At 40.2% G+C, this 19,460-nt stretch overlaps 2 protein-coding genes across 3 annotated transcripts; one reads left to right on the top strand and one right to left on the bottom strand.

Moving 5' to 3' along the window:
• The first annotated feature begins 5,601 nt into the window (after window positions 1–5,601).
• On the top strand, window positions 5,602–10,165 carry LOC112170207 (chloride channel protein CLC-e). Its single transcript, XM_024307408.2, has 7 exons — window positions 5,602–6,195; window positions 6,315–6,753; window positions 6,842–7,051; window positions 7,437–7,903; window positions 8,356–8,919; window positions 9,342–9,550; window positions 9,692–10,165. The coding sequence occupies exons 1-7, from the start codon at window positions 5,782–5,784 to the stop codon at window positions 9,720–9,722; spliced, it is 2,334 nt and encodes a 777-aa protein (XP_024163176.1). The 5' UTR covers window positions 5,602–5,781; the 3' UTR covers window positions 9,723–10,165.
• Window positions 10,166–10,352: 187 nt separating this feature from the next.
• Window positions 10,353–14,274, bottom strand: LOC112170209 (histone deacetylase 19). Of its 2 annotated transcripts, none has more exons than XM_024307409.2 (8): window positions 14,111–14,274; window positions 13,345–13,881; window positions 12,779–13,219; window positions 12,241–12,471; window positions 11,596–11,660; window positions 11,412–11,472; window positions 10,816–10,881; window positions 10,353–10,722 (listed from the first exon to the last, which is right to left on the bottom strand). In XM_024307409.2, the coding sequence occupies exons 2-8, from the start codon at window positions 13,870–13,872 to the stop codon at window positions 10,636–10,638; spliced, it is 1,479 nt and encodes a 492-aa protein (XP_024163177.1). In that variant the 5' UTR covers window positions 13,873–13,881; window positions 14,111–14,274; the 3' UTR covers window positions 10,353–10,635. The 2 variants fall into 2 exon arrangements, with proteins under 2 accessions (XP_024163177.1, XP_024163178.1); XM_024307410.2 differs by having other exon boundaries at window positions 11,412–11,469.
• Between the last annotated feature and the right edge of the window lie 5,186 nt (window positions 14,275–19,460).

Genomic DNA, 19,460 nt, shown 5'->3' with positions numbered 1-19,460 from the left:
CTATATCTAGCCAACAAGTTCATAATAATTGAGGTGTCCGGTTTTGTATTGTGCTAAGTACAATAATGCGCCTATTGTACATAAGTAAGCACTTCTGCTATTAACACGTCTTCGTCATCATCCTTGGGACGAAACGGATCCCTTTTAGGGCCAAGACTACGGACGACCATGGTGCATCTTTAACTTTATCAAAAATGCCTAAGCATCTATTGACACGGTATACAAGTTCTGAATCTAGACAAAACCGTGTTCTCCCAAGGTCCTTCCTCTCAAACTAGGATTTCAGATGTTCAGCGGTTTCCCTTAACTCTCAAGGGTTCCAATTATGTTTATCAACATAAACCGCAACAATTGCAAATCCGGAACTTGTCATGGAAACGCGTGGGCATAGTTCATCATATCCCTTCCTAATCAAGTAATCATTTTAGTGAGCATTTCAACCTCGTTGCAAATACGCTCCGTGGTCTAGTGCCACTTGACTTAGGTAAATGAAGTCCACAAGAACCTTCATTATATTCCGTATCTAGATCCCCATAGAGATACGTAGTGACCACATTCGTAAGCTGCATGTTCAGTTATTTGGAAACTTCCAAACTGACAAGGTAGTGGAGTGCAATGACATCCATTACAAGAGAATATGTCTTCTTGTAGTCCATTACAGGGCGTAGTAAGAAACCTTACGCTATAAGGCGAAATTACCATATCTTTTTCTCATCCTGCTATCTAACGAAGACCTATTAATGTCAACAGGTTTTATATTAGGAGGTGTTGGCATCTCAAGCCCGAAATCCTTCCTCTTTGTTAATGAATCCAATTCAACCTGGATCACATTTTTCCATTTAGGCCAATTTTCTCTACGTTAGCATTCTCCAACGGAGTAAGGTTTGATGTCATTGGTCTCAACAATTCCACGTCCTCATGTACACTAGTGTAGTTCGTAGAGATCTCTATATTCTCAGGAATTGGTTCTAACATTGAGGCGTCCCCCAACTATGCCTCTTGGACATAACCACAATCCAAAATATTCTCATGAGACGGATTTTGAGTATCAATGATCAATGGATCAAGTTGTGCCAAACTCGCTCTCTTCTTAGGGCGAGAATCCATCGAACCTATGGGTCTCCTACACTCTCTAGCAAAACCCATGGCCTATGACGCCATTATGCCACCTTTGTGACGTCACCATACCACCATCCATGGTGATGTTGCCGTATCCATCTTCTCTGGGTGGCACCATGTCCTCTTGTGGGGACATCAATCCTTGCAGGCATGTTTGCAGCCGGTATATGTGATCTCGTCACTTTTAGAGGATCAAGATGAGACATAGTGGGGACAGACCACGACAATTCCTGTCGTTCCTGTTGAACATTGACGTTCTAATCTCCCCCTAATGACGGGAATACTGTCTCATTAAAGTGACAATTCACAAATCCAGCGAAATAGAGATCGCCTGTCAAGGGTTTTACGTAGCAGACTTATAGTTGGAGGCCTATGGCCAACACAAATATATATATGCATTCATTGCAATGACTCATGTTGATGCGCTGTGGCGGCGCAATTGGCACATAAACCGCGCACTCAAATATGCATAAGTACGAGATATTTAGACTCGAACCCAATCACTAGCTGTAACGCAAATAAAAGTTGAGTGGATGCTATGAGTTGTAGACGAATGAGCATAGCGCGCTGCATGCTATATTGCATAACCCAAGCGGAAATATTGGTGTGCATTACCAAAGTCGGGCTACCATCATAGTCTTTTAATGGTGGCTTTTCCGCCAGACCAATTGGGTGTGTACATGGAAATATGATACTTGATATCAATACCCAATGATATGCAATAGTCATCGAAAATTTTTGATGTAAACTCTCTAGCATTATCAAGTCAAATTGACTGAATGGGATGATCTGGGTAGTGAGCCTGTAGCCATATGTTATGTGCTAGGAGTGTAGTATAAGCAGCATTATGAGTGGATAATGACACAACACGTGACCAGCGTGTTTGCGTATCAACCAACACCATAAAACATCTATACGGTCCGCAAGTTGGTTGATCAAATCCACAGAATTCCCTTAGATTCTTTGTGAGAATGGAATTATTTCCTCAATCTCCTTTGCATAGGATGGTTTCAATCCTGAATAACAGACTTTACAGAACGAAACATGGGCCTTATAATCAACCAATGAAGGTTTTGGTTAAGCCACAATGTCACAATGGACTTGAGAAGTAGGGAGAGGAGTTGAATAAGGGTTTATGGCGTCAATGCCATGTATTTGCCGCAGGGGGTAGGCGGTGCAGGCCATGTGTGGCAGGTCTTTGCACAATCATGGCGCCATGAGGCGCATGTGCAGCTCCTTGAACCAATTCTTGGTTCTTACTTTTCTTCGTTCTGAAAACAGATGTCCGTGTAAAGTCTTTAATACACGGATCATCATGCCAAAGCCTATATAAGTCGTCTCTCATGACATAGTTAGATTCAATAACTCGAATAGTGGTTGCATACAACCCACTAGAGCGACACATAAGTTTCTCTAATACTCGTTTATGTCCGTAGTCATTAGAGGTGATGCAAAGGAACTCTGTCCATTCTCATAATGTGTTTCCACATGAAAACAATTGGCTCTTATATAATAAAGTTTGAAATTAAGGTATGTCTAAGACATCAAGTAAAAGAATTGACACTTTATTAATAGCCAATGATTACATCAAAGTTTCCAAAATCTAATCCAAAATAAAATCAAACTAAGACACATTGTAGTCACTCTATCCGTTTGGTAACTCCAATCAAATATGACCCGGAAAGTAGAGAGAGATGTTAGTGGAGCGAGGCTCTCTTAAGTACCAATAATCTCAATGACTTTCCTAGACATCATATTTTATTGGGTCCACCACATAAGAAAGAGTTAATACAATTGTCATTTATTGACTAAGGCATATTGCCATTACAAAAGTTCTTGGAAAAATAAAAGGACTAATCTAATCAAAGTCTGCTGCATCCTTGTGCACTTCATTTTCAGCTTTGAAGTTCTCTATGGTGAGATTGACATCTCCACTATCTTCTTCTTTTTCTTCTGCAAGGTACACTTCTTGCTCCCTCAGGTCCCTGTATGCCCTGTATCTTGCTGCTAGTTGCTCGCTTGCCTTGCATTGCTTAAACCAATGCTCAATTGATCCACATCAATGACACACATCATTGTGGTTGCCTCCCTTTAATTGAGGTGCACGTTGTGCACGTTGCGGGCGTTCCCTAGGAGGGTTGATGCCACCACCACGACCCATGGCGCCATGATTACTGCTAGGGATACCACGACCCCCTCTCCCACGTGTGGCATTACCACCACTTGTATCCACACCAAACTTGCGGTTTCCTTCCTGGTTAGGGCGGTGATATGGGCCCATACGTCCCTCATGTCCCTCATTCTTAGGGTACCGCTCCTTGCGCCCTCCTTTGGGTGCATTATAATTTGCCTCATGAACGCTCTTAGTTCCAATGGGCCTTGAATTATAATTCCTCATGAGTATGTTATCATGTTTATCAGCTACAAGAGGTGGAGAGAGTTTTCTCAATTAGCTCTTGCTCTATGACAGGTTGTCCACAAAACCTCAACATGGAGTGTATGCGAAGAGTTTCTGAATTATATTCAGCAACAGACTTGAAATCAGTAAAGCACAGATTGTTCCATTGAACCTTCAAGTCAGGGAGGAGGGAATATTGGACATTGCCAAAGCGCTCTTCTAGCGCTACCCATAGCTCTCTTGCATCCTTAATCGACATATACTCCAATCTGAGTGCCTTGTCCATATGGCATCGCATCAAGATAACTGCTTGAGCATGCTTTGCAGGTGTTCTCAAGAACACAATATCAGGATTAGGTGCCTGGATTATGGGTAATATTCACTTTGAAGTGAGATGGTTCTCAACATCGGTTACCCAAATGTGCTAATCCGAGCCTGTTGAGTCAAGCATGGAAAAGTCGAGTCTAGGTTCATTCGACATCCTGAAAATAAGAAGAGAAGATATATTAGTTTCGGAGTTAAACTTCCACGAAAACTAAAATAATAAGATTTCCGAGCTATGCTACTAAGAAATCAATTTCCAAGAATCTCTTTTGGATTAGACCAAATAATAATGTTTTAATATGGTCACAATTTGATGCTTGTGGACGCTCATAGTCCAAACATTATGAACACTCTTAGTTCATACGAACGCTCTTAGTTCGTTTAATTATGAACACTCTTAGTTCATACAAACACTCTTAGTTCGTTAAACATGAATCCCCACAATTCCACTTTGTTAAATACTCAAAACCACACATGTTCATATATTCATATATTCCAAAATTTTGTAGGAAATAAAAGGAATTTAAAATACAAGAAAGCATGAACTTTAATCATAAAAACTTACTTGGTAATTTGAAGCTTTGCTTCACGATTCTTTATACACGCGCGTGTTGATGTAGGCGTGTAGCTAAATTAGGATTGCCGGAATCTGGTCAGAAATTGGCAGTTGGTGGGCTGCCCTTCTCCCTTTTTTTCTTTTCTTTTTTCTCTTTTTTTTTCTTTTCTTCTTTTCTTCTTCGGGGCCCACTCCTTCCTCTTTTTCTTCCTTCTGTTTTCTGGGCTGCGGAGGCTTCGAGCTGCAGATGGATGTGCACGGGCTCAAGCAGCAGCAGTGCAGGAAGGCAGGCTGCAGGGCTGCGGAGGCTTCGGCGCTGGTCGCTAGGGTGCGCGAGCATGGCAGGGAGCGCGGGGCGCGTACGGGGCAGCAGCAGGAGGATGCAGCACGGGTTGCAGGGCTCGCAGCAGTAGCAGCGTACAGGGCAGCAAGCAGAAGGGAGCAGGGACGCGGGGGCGTGCGCGCGGTTGTGCAGCAGGGTGTGCGTGCGGATTGCAGGGCTGCAGGGCTTTGCGGAGGTGCTGCAGGTCGTGCAGCAGGAAGGTGCAGGGGAGCTTTCGGCAGGAGGTTGCAGGGGAGGGCTGCAGGTTCAGCAGGAGGCTGCGGTGTGCAGCTCGGGTTGAAGGCTGCGGCAGGTTTTTGTGGTGGTGAGTTTTAGGGTTTTTTTTTTCTTTTTTTTCTTTGGGCTAGGGTTAGAACTCGTGCTGATAACGTGTTGTAGGAGAATTGTAATTGTGTTTATTATTGATAATAGGAGTCCTTTATATAAGGAGTTACAAGGTACACAATAGGTAATAGAATCCGAATACAATTGAATACCTAGAACACTTTCCTATTACAACTCTAAACCCTAGTTTGTAGAGGCACACATTATGTCGACATCTTTCAACAAACTTTCCATTTTATAATTTAATTTTTTTCCTTTGCTGCATAAAAACTAGACTAAATAACTATGCATTAGCTTTTAAGTGGCTCTTATTGTTGTTAGTGACAATTCCATCATAAGAATCTCATCTACCTTAGAACTGTGTACTTTTGTCTTAGACGTTAACCTTTAACACTCTTCTTAAGATTTCGCAGGAAAACAAACTCTACGAGAGGGAGTGGTTATCAAAAACTCAAATGGACTCTAACTCGTTCTTATTTTCGATTACAAGCAATCAAACAAACAAAAATCCATGCGAGGAGAAATCCAAACACCAAACTTGGCTTTTCACACCCTCAAAAGCTATTCTAGTTTCCCCTTGTTTGTTCCCAAATTACTGTTCAACTTATTTTGGTAACAAGAACCGAATTTATTTGATTTATTATTTAAATTTATGAGACATTTATCCATTAGTTATTGTGCTTGGCTGAATAGCTAGCTCCGGGACTGGTGCACCCAATGGGCGGTCTCCACTGTAAATGGCGGTTCCCCAACACCCGCTTTAACCGTCATTTGTGTCGTCTACCCTCCTCCCCTCCATTTCCACCACCATTCTCAACAAACACTCCACTACTATTCTCTCCATTATCACAACCCAAAATCACTACCAACGACAGAACTGCTGGTGTTGGGTTTACAGCAACAAACACTAGAAGTAGAAGTAGAGTTCTAAGTCTCAGACCTCTGTTCTCCCTCCCTCAAAATCAACAAACCCAACAAGTACAAGAAGACAACGAACCAAACAATGAAGAAGAAGAAGAAGAAGATGAGGACATTTCCCAAGGCCGTGGCAATGGGAACTGGACAATAGTACTATCATCCAGCTTGGTTGGTCTCCTCACCGGCCTCGGTGTCGTTCTCTTCAACTACTCAGTACGTTTAACTGTTTAAGCTTTGCCCAACTACCCTTTTTTGTTTTGTGTGTTCACTTGCTTGCTTGCTTTGCAAAGTTTTGAGCTTTATCTGAGATTTTAGTATGAATGGTCATTAAGGTGCATGAGATAAGAGAGGTGTTTTGGGATGGGATACCTCAAAGAGGAGCTTCATGGCTGAGAGAGGAGCCCATTACTGATATGTGGCAGCGAGTGATTTTGGTTCCGGCTTCCGGGGGTTTGATTGTGGCCATTTTGAATGTGCTTAGAGGTGCATTGGATGATGAACAAGGAGAAGAGAATGAAGAAGAAGAGAATGTATTGGTGAAAATGGGAATGCCCGTTTCGGTTTTTGATAGCTTGAAGGCTGCGTCACGTCCATTTCTTAAGGCTGTTGCTGCTTGTGTCACTCTGGGAACTGGGAATTCTTTAGGTCCGGAAGGGCCTAGTGTTGAGATTGGGACCTCCATTGCCAGAGGTGTAGGTTCTGTGTTTGATAGAAGTTCGCAGAGAAAGCTCTCTCTTGTGGCTGCTGGATCAGCTGCTGGAATTGCTTCTGGTTAGTAAACTTGTATTGGTAATTATGTATGCTGTCCATTTTCAATTTCTGGTTGTTGTTATGTAACGTTCTTGTTCTTATTTGTCAGGATTCAATGCTGCTGTTTCGGGATGCTTCTTTGCGGTAGAGTCTGTCCTATGGCCATCACCAGCGGATTCTTCTTCTTCATCTGTTTCACTTACAAATACCACTTCTATGGTCATTCTCAGTGCAGTGATAGCTTCTGTTGTTACACAAGTTGGTCTTGGTTCTGAACCAGCATTCAAGGTCCCAGGCTATGACTTCCGCTCACCTAGTGGTACACTCTCACTTATCTGATCATGTCTTGAAGATGATACATATATGAGTATCTGTGAAATCCAGTGAACATACACCAGTCCTTTCAGTTTAGATTATTTCCTCCATGAAATGTGCATCACTACATATAGGACTTGTTTTACTTGTTTCCTAGTGATGTGATTTGCCTTTACCACATATAGTTTTCAGCACCATTATTTGGTCAAATTTGCACATTCCAAATGAAATTTCACTTTTGATTTCTTTAGTATCTTTACAACACTAGATTATTCACTGTAGTGGGATGAATGTTTTCAGGCATGCCTTTAGTATATCTTAGGTAGATGTTGAAGTTATTATTATAAAGGTGCGGTTTTAACAATGAGACATATTCAACTCATTTTCAGAGCTACCACTGTATCTACTTCTGGGAATTTTATGTGGCTTGGTTTCGTTAACGTTTTCCAAGTGCACATCATACATGTTGTTATTCGTTGACAACCTTCAGAAGGCCACTGCCCTGCCAAGAAGTTCGTTTCCTATACTAGGAGGCTTAGCAGTCGGGCTTATAGCATTGGCATATCCTGAAATCCTTTATTGGGGATTTGAGAATGTTGACATTTTGCTAGAATCTCAACCATTTGTGAAAGGCCTCTCAGCTGATCTCCTGGTTCAGCTGGTAGTGGTTAAGATAGGTGCAACCTCTTTGTGCCGCGCCTCTGGGTTAGTTGGAGGCTACTATGCTCCATCACTCTTCATTGGTGCAGCAACAGGAATGGCATATGGGAAATTCATTGGCTCCGCAGTTGCTCAGTCCAATCCCATACTTCACCTCTCCTACTTGGAAGTAGCATCACCACAAGCATATGGACTGGTATTTTTTTATTTCATTTTTATATCTAGAATATAGTTTGCCTTCAGACTTATGAGGAACTTTTATATCTGGTGTTTGTTTTCTAGGTGCATTTCTGTTTTGATACACCTCAGAACAAATCACATTTGAATTAGAAGGAATTCGCATTTTGTAGTTATCTAGCAACCGATAATATTAGCCATTATCTTCAGGGACAATACCTTGTGATTTTGTGCTTTCTGTGTTTTGATTAGAGAAGAAGTGAGCTGTCCTAGTTGACTCTAAAAATTTAGAATCATACTTTGACAGCTGATCTGGATTGCACTTGATAAAACTTGCCATGTCAAGAATTGAAACCCCTAAACATTGCTGTACAAATATAGTTATCTTTTTGCATTTCTCTGCTTCAATTTGACATTGTTATGGGTTCACAAAGTTAGAGATTTTGACCGCTGGAGAGCTTCCATTTACAGGTTGGAATGGCTGCTACTCTTGCAGGAGTGTGCCAGGTACCTCTTACGGCAGTGCTGCTGCTTTTTGAATTGACACAAGATTATCGAATTGTTCTACCACTGCTTGGAGCTGTAGGGTTATCTTCATGGGTTACATCTGGACAGACAAGAAGAAAAGATGCCTCAAAGAGTAAAACACTGTTACAGGGAAAAACTAGTGCCATTCAACAACCTGAAGTACGTTTCCCTAGTGTGAGTGGGCTATCTTCTAGAAAAGCCTTCACCGAAAGTGCATCTAACATGAGTGACCTTTGTGAAATGGAAAGCTCACTCTGCATAGATGATTTTGATATTGATACGGAAAAGTTAGAAAAGAGAATACTCGTTTCAGAAGCCATGAGAACAAGATACGTGACTGTTTTGATGAACACGTTGCTTACAGAAGCAGTGGCTTTAATGCTTGCAGAAAAGCAGCCCTGTGCCATGATTGTTGATAGTGATCAGATTCTAATTGGTTTACTGACACTGGAAGACATTCAAAAGTTCAGCAATAAATACGCAAAATCAAGAAGACAACAACCCAAGGTAATAGCTACTTACTATTATATATCAACTCATTTTCCTTTCTGATAGCTACATTCCTTGCCATACTGGTTTTGGTAGAAAGCAAGGACAGGACAATGTCCCTGGGAAATGACACTCAGCATATCAGAGAAAAGATGTGATGAAATGAAAAATATTGATGTTGAGTTATTGAGATAGAAAACCTATTAGGCCATTTCAAATGGTAGCAAGATTGAAGGACCTGTGGTATATAATTAATTATTTTAGCAATGTGCTTGGAAACCTCATGCATAATCAGAGAATTCTTTTATCTACAATTTTGTGTTGGGATCATGTTGAGCCACCAAATAGGTCAAAGTTTAGAAAGCTAGTGCTAGTACAAATACTTTGCAATGTTTTAACTTGTAACTTAATCAGCGTGACTAACTGGCCACCTACTGCAGGAACTTATAGTATGTGAAATGTGTTCTTCTGATGGGGAAGTATGCAAAGTACCATGGACTGCTACACCCAGTATGGATCTATTTTCTGCTCAAAATATCATGAATAGATACGAAGTGAATCAAATTCCAGTTGTTACAGAGCATTCTCAGGATCAGAGAGGGCACCTAGTTGGCCTTTTAGACAGAGAGTGTATAAGCCTAACTTGCAGGTAAAAACCTTTCACCATGCTTTTACAGCCTTGCTTTTGCCTTCTGTTTTTTAAAAGATGAGAGTAGAAAAGCACAGTTCAGGATTATAACTTTTGACACAAGATTTTCTTCATATCGACTGACTAATTGTTTTGGTGCAGGGCTCTAGCAACCAGAGAATCCCTCTGCTAGTCATCAACACTAGATGGCATATTTTGTGTAGATAAATCAGAATACTCATCACAGTTTTTTCACACTTTTGATAATACTGTCTCAACCTACCATGGAACGTACAATTCAGGCGTCCACCTGGTTGCTGCTTCAGAGCACCTCAGCCCACACGTCTTTCATTTGGCTTTCAATTGCTCAAACGCAATCGAAGTCTGGAATCTACACCAACTACCAAATGTACATGCAACTGAGGAAGAGTAAAGATTCATGACAACGTATACAAAGTCATTGGAATAACCAATTGGGTTCCTTTTAACATTTTGCTTTGTAATTAGGCCACAACAGAAATGAACCTCATACAGACTCTTACCGCACTGTATTTGTGTGATTGCACATACAGGAAGATTCATCTCCTTGATGAGTAAAGATACAAATTAGGCACCAAAAGGATATAGAAGTCTTTAGTTGCTTGCAAGTTGTGTTTCTACTTTGTACAAATTCTGATATTGGTATCCAGTCCATTCCACCAGAACTGTTGACATACGGGATTAATAGGTCAAATCTGTTTGCCTGATGATAATGGGATTGTATATCCTCAATGGACATTCTTCTCATTCTAAATACTTAACAGAATATTAGGAGTGAGCCAAATGATGCATAAACTACTAACAGAAAATGACATTTCTTGAAATGAACTGTTTGAGTACAACAGTGGTAAACTTACAGCTTCTTGCCTTTCCTATTCGACTTCAATCATTCCAAGCACTCTAGAGAGGGTGGATTGGATACAACTTTATTTCCAATACATACCCAAATAGCAATTGTAGAGTGCTTGGAAATACAAGAAATGCTACTGAACAATAAATTACCAACTTCACAAATCAATCAAGAGTTAAGGCCAAAATAAAACTAAAAAGTTTCCTTATGATAAGGGTTACATCTGATCTGCAGGCTTATTCAGAGACTCTTGTTCAACTTTTACACTTGGTTCCTCCATAGACCCAGAGCCCATATCCAAAGCCTGCAGACATCAATGCCAACAATGAGCAGTGTCATATCAGTTTCATATCAACTGAATCCTGATTATATCTGTTTGCTAATTCAATTAACTAACCTTTGCGCTTGTTGTAATTTCATCCAGTCCTGCATCATAGCCTCTAGAATTCTCTACAGCTCCTTTCTGAAATAAGGCCATGTAAACCATAATTAGAAATTGCTGAGACAAGTGAACATGAAAAATGGGATCAACATGGTTCAATGTTTTGAATCCTACCAAAATCAGCAGCATTCAATATAAATGCAGAAAGGATGTCCAAATGTTGTCAACTTGTGATACATAAGGATTGTAAACCACGCATAATTGGATTTAAATGTAGCATAATAATAAAAAATGAGTACATCACAAGATGTGCAATGAAGAAAACATAAACATATAAGCATAAGCAGTAGCTACCAGAACTTGAAACAATACTAATTCAAATTAGGCTTTAGATAACGTCATATTTGAAACAGGAATAATATATGGGAGAAAAATACAATATGAAGAGACCACATCACATATTACTTGATGGCTTGAAAATGACTAGTCCAGATTCATATTACTTAACATAAGGTGCATCTAATAGGTTTACTTTGGTCATCCTAAATGAATGAAATGTGAACAGTAGAGTAATATTTCCGATCAAGATCTTGAGATCAATTGTAGCATACCGGATCTTTAACCTCAGGTTCAACAATCTCTTTCTTTACTCTTCTTGCTGCAATAGGTCTGCTGTATATATAAACAATAAATTAGTATATTTCAAAGACAAAATCGCGATAATGAAAGTAAATTTGGGAGAGTATATTTCTATCATAAGCAAATTAGGAGAATTGGCATCTCTAGTTGACATACTCATCAAGCTCCATATCAGAATCGGCATCCCATCTCTCGTCTCTGTCATCCTGATCCTCATCTTCCTAAAAAAATTTAATAAATTAAAAAAAAAAAAATTAAAATACTGAGTACCAAGAAAAGAGCTCCAAGTATAACTACATATCAACTCCACTAGATTTATGTCAACTAGCATGCTACTTTCATTACAAATATACTAAATAATAGTCACAAAAATGGGAGCTTCATAGCATTTTAGATACAAACTTCTCCACTTTACACCACTATATTCAAAAAGAGCCTATAGTTTTCAAGTATTTCAGGAGTTAAGCAACAAGAAATATCATCATTCAGGAAAAGGGAAAACAGGAACATTTATAATATCATGCTGATAGGCAATAAAAGGAAAATAAAATTTGAGTCGTCTAAGGAAGAAATTTTTCTTTGGAGTCAACACCACTTGCAGCTCCTTCCGTCATTTTAATTTCTCTTTTTGGCACTCAATCAGCTATACCAGGGCTTGACAATGCTTGCTAAAGGCTACTTATTTAGAAACTAGGCAGAAGTGATCAAGGACTTCTTCAGTAAAATGAGAACAAAGAACAGTATCTTGATATGATGAGTCAAACCAACCATCACACAAGACATAATCTTGCAAAGACATACCTCTGGAAGCTCATTTTCAGGAGGCCTTTCATGAAATTGGACACTAGGTGCATGCTGAAGCCTGGAGAGATTTTCAAGAAGTTTCGATCGTATTTCTTCCAGTAACTGATGAGAATTCTTGTTTTCCATATTACTAGGGGCAACATGAAGAGTATAGTCTGGACCAAAATACTCATAATACTCATGCTGTGGCATTTTGTCCTCAATTTCTGCTCCAAGTGCAACACCAGTCTGTTTTACATAAAAAACATTAAAATGTTATTGTTAGTCACGACTCAAGACTGAACAAATTAACACATTGTGCCGAGTATGATAAGCAGCAATGATGGATAACCAACCAACAGCAACAAGTTAAAGTGCAATCACAACCCTTGATCAACTGAATTCAATTATGAGTATGCAGTCCTCATTAATACTATGGCAACATAACATACTCTATGGCAAGATATTGTAGCTCATATGATATAACCATGTTATGTGTTCCAACATAAATGATCACAACTGAAACGCCATAGATAAAATGAAACAACAAGTATACCTCGTAGCACCAGCAACGAGCAACATTGCGAATGGTATACCCGCCACCGCCTAGAAGCAAAAGCGGGACATTGAAGGATCTCATGTATCTAACACATTCAGCATGACCCTTGATGGAAAGATTAAAGCAACCAAGCCTATCCCCAGATAAGGAATCAGCACCACACTGTAGAACAACAGCACCAGGCCTAAATATCTCCATAACCTTCCCAATGAGGGGTTTGAACAAGTAATGGTAGCTCTCATCATCAATTCCATCATCTAACGGAACATTGAGGGAGTAATACTTCCCTTTCCCGTACCCAATATCGCGAATGTCCCCCGTCCCTGGAAAATAGTCTCCAAATTTATGAAACGAAACCGTCATGACCCTGTCTGTAGTGTAAAACGCCTCCTCAACACCGTCCCCGTGGTGGATATCAATGTCCACATACAAAACTCTCTGTTTCAAACACATCAACACACTTCAATCCACATGAACACGATTACGCAAAATAAAAAACAACACACATTTTCAATTCCACATCAAATCCGAAAGCTATGCAATTTCGACAAACAAAGACGAACCTCGTGTTGTTTAAGCAGCTCCAAGATTGCGAGCACAATGTCATTGACATAACAAAACCCAGAAGCTTCACACTTCTTAGCATGGTGCAACCCCCCAGCCCAATTAATCGAAATGTCGCAAATCCCATGATTCAGCTTGACAGCCCCACCAACAGACCCACCGGCATAAGTCTGACAAAACGAGTACAACCCATCAAACACAGGGCAATCCTCTCCCACATTGAACCTCTTGAGCTGCCTCAGCTGGTCCTGCTGCGTTTCGGGGGTAATGCTCCGGAGAAACGCCACGTAGTCGTCGGCGTGGAAGCGGCAGAGGTCCCGGTCCCGGGCCGGGTAGGGTTTGAGGACCTGCATGTGCTGGAGAAGACCGTAATGGGCTAAAAGGGCGTGGGTCATTCTGATGCGGTGGGGCTTCATCGGATGGCCCTGCCCATAATAGTAATTTCCCACTTCCGGGTCGTAGAAGTAGCTCACTTTGCGCTTCACGCCGTCGGGACCCGACGCCAGCGAGTTGCCGCCGGTGTCCATAGCACCTCCCTGTTTCAACCACAGAACAAAGATTTGATTTTTAGTTTCAAAGGTCGCTGCTTTTTTTTTTCTTTTTTTCAAGGTCGCTGCTTTTTGGGGTTTTGGGTTTTGAATCAGAAGGTAGGGCAAGAAATCATGGATTTTGATTTTGGGTAAAAGAGAGAGAGTAAAATTAGAATCAGAGGGAGAGGGAGAGAGAGAGAGAGAGAGAGAGAGAGAGAGAGAGTGTGTGTGTTACCTGGTTGGGAGTTGAGAGAGGAGAGAAGCCAACAAGAGAGAGAAGTACAGAAGAGAGAAGGAGGAGAAGTGGCGGGTTTTGTCTTGTCTCTTCTAGTTTCAGCTGCGCGCAGATGTTAACGAGGTAAACTGGCTCTTGGTGTTTCTTTGTTCTAATACAGCGTTTGTAACCACCTAGATGGGCTTTGGCGGTTTATGGGTTAAACCCGAACAGAGTACATGAGCCTCACTAAATAACTAAAATTTAACATGTTTTGATCAAAACGATTTAGAAATTTTTGACACAATGACAAGATGTCGCGCACGTTTTATAGAGATTTTTTCGATCGATGCTGAGTGATATTGAATGAAGTGCATTAGAAGTTTGTTGATTGCTTTGATAAATACAAAATTTGGACAATGCAGTAGTTGTAGATTCTCTTAACTAGGCAGATCAACATCATGTTTAATATTAGCTTCGCATCAATCTTGACTCAATTATTATAAACAGTAGTTCAAAAGGTGCTTAAGAAGGTCATAACCAAAAGTTAGCCGCTCCCTAGGGATTCTCTCTGCAAACCCAGGTATTGTGTGGTAGGCGGCGGCGGGAACGACGAGATTGGAGCTTGCTGATCGTGCAGGGTGGGTGAATAACCTGCTGCTTGGGCCGCTTCTGCTTTGGTGGTGCGGCTTAAGAATCGGAGGGTCAAGGTTGTGCGGAGGTGCTTGAGCCCTTTTCCTGCTCGGATCTTGAGTGTTGATTGGTATGCGGCGGTCTTTGATCGTTTTGGTCGCAACAAGGGCTCTGGAATTGAGGACTCGGCGTATTGTGCAGCTATTGTCTTAGCAGTAAGGTTTTGATCCGGTTGCTGGAGGAGGTGCTTGAAGGCAGCGTGTCTTGTTGGTCGCCGGTGGATCTAGTTAGGCTTCTGGATTCCTCTGACAGCAGGTAAGGTTGTTTTCCAAGTTAAATCCAAGGCGTGTCTTTTCCAGCTTGTTCTGATAGCGAAGAGCCGTTGTCAGCCGTCGGAGCGGTGAAGGGTGGGGGGCTGCTTTCCTGAGGATCAGACTCGGAAAATCTGGGTGTTGGGGACGTCAGGTTTCGATAGTGGGCTTTGGGCCCTTGCCTTTTTGGGCTGCAGAGATGTAGTTTGGTGAAATGGGCCTAGGATAGTCCAGTTCCCCTTTTTTCTCTCACTTAGGTTGTATTTGGTTTGGGCCTTTTGGGAGGTGGCATGTCCTGCTCTTAGTCCTACATATGTTTATACATGTTGATGTGGCTGTGTTGATTGTTGCGACGTACACCAAGAGGTCTTAGGCGTCAAGATGTTCAAAACAGTGGTTCGATGTTAGGGCAGTGTAGGCTTAGGGAGTTTTTTCAAATTCTTTATTTTGTTTTCTGCAGTTCCTTTAAGATTTAAGTCTTCTTGGAGTTTTCATTTTGGATTTTAGTCGTTTTTACTTGAGCATTGATTTGTAATATGAGGGGTCTTCGGACATCTCAAGCTTGACCGAGTGAGGACGTATGATTTTATATCAATGGATCAGTCTTTCGTTGCCCTAAAAATAAAAAATAAAAAATCTTGACTAAATTACTAAGTTAAAAAGGAAGAAAAAAACAAAAACAAAAAACTAGCCGCTCTCTTGCTCTGCTAGGGTTTCTAAAGACATTTCTCTCTTTGCAATACCTGCTTCCCTCCACCACGTCGGATCCTATCTATAGCCTCGCTGCTGCCTTCACTCTTAACTACAATGCTCATATTGATCTCAAACTGGCGAGGAGGCAGCTTTGCAAGACAATCACCACTACATGGTGGGACAACTACTCACACGACGGCCAAACCTTAATAGCTTCATTGGTTCGATGTTGACCATATGGCGTATGTGAGGAGGCTTATCAATCAGATCTATTGCGAACCTGTTTGTGTTCCAATTTTATCGTGAAACGGATCGAAATTGTTACTAGCCTAGACGTCCTTGGTTCTATTGTAACACCATGCTGGTGCTGGCTCCATATGATGGCATTTCAATCAGATTTTGAAGCAATTCCAATTCATTCCCTAGAATTCTAGATTACGGTTCGTGGTCTCCCTCCTACCCTACAGAATAAGCTTTCTCTTTCTATGATTAGATCTGCAATACGTAGGGTTTTGAGGTTTGACAATCTGGGGTTGAAGCGCAAAGATGATGAGTAGAGAATCATGTTGATTATCGGTACCAGAAGAAGGTTTAAGGTTTTCAGAAATTTTTCTTTCTCTGCTTTTGTTGAAGTGGATGTCTCGATTGTGTATGAGAAAGTTAGAGGCTTATGTCATGATTGTGGGTTGTTTGAACACCCAACTGATGGTTGTGATCGACTTTTCATCAAAGAAAAGGAAGCGCTTAAGTCTGATGCACCGGTAAATGCCATGGCGGGTTTGACCCTCTTTTCATCTGTAGGTCCATTTAGGGTTCCCTTTGGAAGCAACAGATTTGATGCAGGCAAGTCATCACTGCCAAGCAGAAGCTAAGGTTATGTCTCAGGAAGCTAGGGTTTAGAATGGAATAGGCTTTCTATCTCTTGAAGCGGCGACTGAACGTGATGCCCAACATCAAGGCCAAGCGGCCTTCTTTTCGAAGCACCTCAACTCCAGCTTACAAACTGTCTGGCTATTGAAGAAACTGGTGAAGCCTGGGCCTCTTCCTGTAGAGCCTAAAAGAAGCTTGATCATCAGTATAGTGCATGGTTCACCAGGTGATAGGTTCATTCAAGCATGCTAACATGGTGGTTTTACACTTCTAGATTTTGGGATTAAGAAGACCAAGGAAGCTACTGCAATAGTAAGTGGGCAGAAGAGGATTGCAGAGCTGTCACTCCTACATCCAGGAAAGAAACTATTAGCATTACCTACTCCTGCTATGAGTGGGGTTGATGAGCTATCGTTGGCTTTACCTCAGAAGGATGATCGCTTGATCATCTCTCCCTAAAAGAAGAAGCTTGGTTGTTCCAAGGGTTCCAAAAACAAAGCCAAAGCATCTACTGTGGAACCTGAGAAAACTACTCTAGTCAAAGTCAAGGGTTAGAAGAGATCTATGAAGCTTATTGAAGATGAGAAGGTGAGTGATACCTCTCCAGTGAAAGAAAACAATGATCAAGCTGAAGAAGTGATTACTTCAATTATTGATATGGGGATGCCTGAGGAGGAGAAGCACTCAATGGAAGCAGTGGAGAAGTCATTTGCTGTTGAAAATGGCCTGATTCTAGTTGAGGAAGTGATTATCTCAACAATGGAAGGCAAGACTGTTTTGTCTTCTGCATGAGTGGAAAAGATCGACAAGCAGCTGGTAGCTTCATAGGTAGTTTTATTTTCGAAATTATGTAATTGCTTGTTTTTACGCTTAATCTTAAAAGGTAGGTGTGATAGGGGTGTTCTTAGAGGTACACTGTTCTTGAGTGTGCTTGTTTGGTATACTCTGCATAATGGCTTTTTCTGACAGTCCTATGAGCAGGCTATTATTGTACTGCTTGCTGAAATGCATAATGAGATTGACCTTTTCAACTAAAAAAAAAAAATTATAATCTCTAAATTTTTTATTATAAGTCCAATAACGTGACTTATAATGATCAAAGCCCAATACAAATCTCTAAACAAAATTGAACCAAAGCGGTTTATGAACTAATTGTTGATAGGGCAACACCCATCAAACTAATATTATGTATCTAACAAGGACTAGTCCAATCTAGAAAAGATAATAATGGAAAATATTTTCTCAAGTAACCTAATCTCAACAAGTTTACTTAATCTCTATGGAGCTATATGGACTCATAATCTCCAACGTTACAAGTAAGGGAGGGTAAAAACTCCAAATGCTACCTGAATTATTGCGAAATGTATTTTTGGTACCTACGTACAAATTTTTTTTATATCAAATGGTATCTAAGTATTGCGCCGTTACCAAATATAATACCTATGTTAACTTTTTCGTTAAAGTCGCCTACGTGACATGTATTTTTTTAATAAAAGCTCTACATATATGGGACCCTTTTTTTTTTTAACCCAAATGGTACCTCAAATACATATTGATCACAAATTTAAGATAAAACTCCAAATACATACTTGAGGTACCATTTAGAGTAAAAAATTAAAGTACCAAAAAAATATATTTTGCAATAGTTCGGGTATCATTTGAAGTTTTTATCAAAAGGAATACATGCCACGTAGGTGACTTTAACGGAAAAGTTAATGTAGGTACTATATTTGGTAACGACGTAATACTTCAGGTACCATTTGGGGTAAAAAAATTCGTCAGTATCAAAAAATATATTTCACAATAGTTCAGATACCATTTGATTTACTTTACAAGTAATTACTTTTTAAACTCAACTTCAAAGTTCCACTGAGTTCTCACAACTATGCCAACTGTTTTTTTTTTTTTTTGTCAAACAGCTCACTCATTATAGAATACATATTACAAATATAAATGCACATAAGGAAGCAAGAGTCCTAGGCCTAGAAACCCAATGGACAAAAGCCTTATTAACTTACACCAAGCTACAAGGAGAGTAGCATAGACTATAGCTTCACTTCCGGATGCCAAAGATTTGTCCACCATCATTCTCCATACCCGAATAGTCTGTGCAAGAAGGACAAAGACATAAAAACAGCAATCATGGTGGTGGAGACCATTGAGCAACACAATGTCACTAGTCCGGTGACGTCCATAAACATCAGTGGAGTATTGGTATGACAACAATTCCTAGGTGTAGAGTTAGGTGTATAGATTCAGGTTGAGACTACACTGAATGAGTGAAAGGGTAGGATTGTGGAAACAGAAAAAATTGGGATAGAAGATAAGAGGGGAGCTATATGAGGATTAGGGGTGTGCAAAACATGGTACAAACCGGCCAACCTGGTCGAAACCGACCGGTAAATATGGTTTGGTTAAGGTTTTTTAGCGTTAAAATATGAAAGCCGATTTAATACTGAACCAAATCGTTTATGAATTGGCTTGGTTTGATTTTTCTTTTACTTAAACCGCAAAACCCGAACTGACCGGTATGTATTAAATATAATAATAAAAATTAAAATTATATACATAATATATATATATATATTTATTTATTTGTGGGTAGTATTTTATAAGTAAGTTCTAAATTTCCAATTATAATTTGATTCTCAAAATGATATACTACCATATTGAATCCTAGACCCAAAGGCTTAAAACCCAAATAAGTGAATCATTTTGAAACTTTTTTTTTTTTGACAAAATTTTGAAACTATTTTGGATTTTGTTCTTTGAATATTAGTTTTGGATTTTGATTATTAAATTTTGATTATTGAGATTGAATTTTAGTATTTTACTATGAGTGTTTCGTAAACAAAACGTTAATG

Source organism: Rosa chinensis, chromosome 6 (assembly GCF_002994745.2).
Source record: "Rosa chinensis cultivar Old Blush chromosome 6, RchiOBHm-V2, whole genome shotgun sequence".
NCBI lineage: Eukaryota > Viridiplantae > Streptophyta > Magnoliopsida > Rosales > Rosaceae > Rosa > Rosa chinensis.
Note: the sequence above shows the minus strand (reverse complement) of the source record. Positions and strands in the feature narration are given on the sequence as shown.

Excerpts from the sequence above, each read along its gene's own strand:
- LOC112170207 (XM_024307408.2), top strand. The coding sequence starts at position 5,782 with ATGGGCGGTCTCCACTGTAAATGGCGGTTCCCCAACACCCGCTTTAAC. Across the intron at positions 7,904-8,355 it reads CACCACAAGCATATGGACTG|GTTGGAATGGCTGCTACTCT; the intron begins GTATTTTTTTAT and ends TTCCATTTACAG. Across the intron at positions 9,551-9,691 it reads TGTATAAGCCTAACTTGCAG|GGCTCTAGCAACCAGAGAAT; the intron begins GTAAAAACCTTT and ends GTTTTGGTGCAG.
- LOC112170209 (XM_024307409.2), bottom strand. The coding sequence starts at position 13,872 with ATGGACACCGGCGGCAACTCGCTGGCGTCGGGTCCCGACGGCGTGAAG. Across the intron at positions 11,661-12,240 it reads CTGAAAATGAGCTTCCAGAG|GAAGATGAGGATCAGGATGA; the intron begins GTATGTCTTTGC and ends AAATTTTTTTAG. Across the intron at positions 10,723-10,815 it reads AAATTACAACAAGCGCAAAG|GCTTTGGATATGGGCTCTGG; the intron begins GTTAGTTAATTG and ends TGATGTCTGCAG.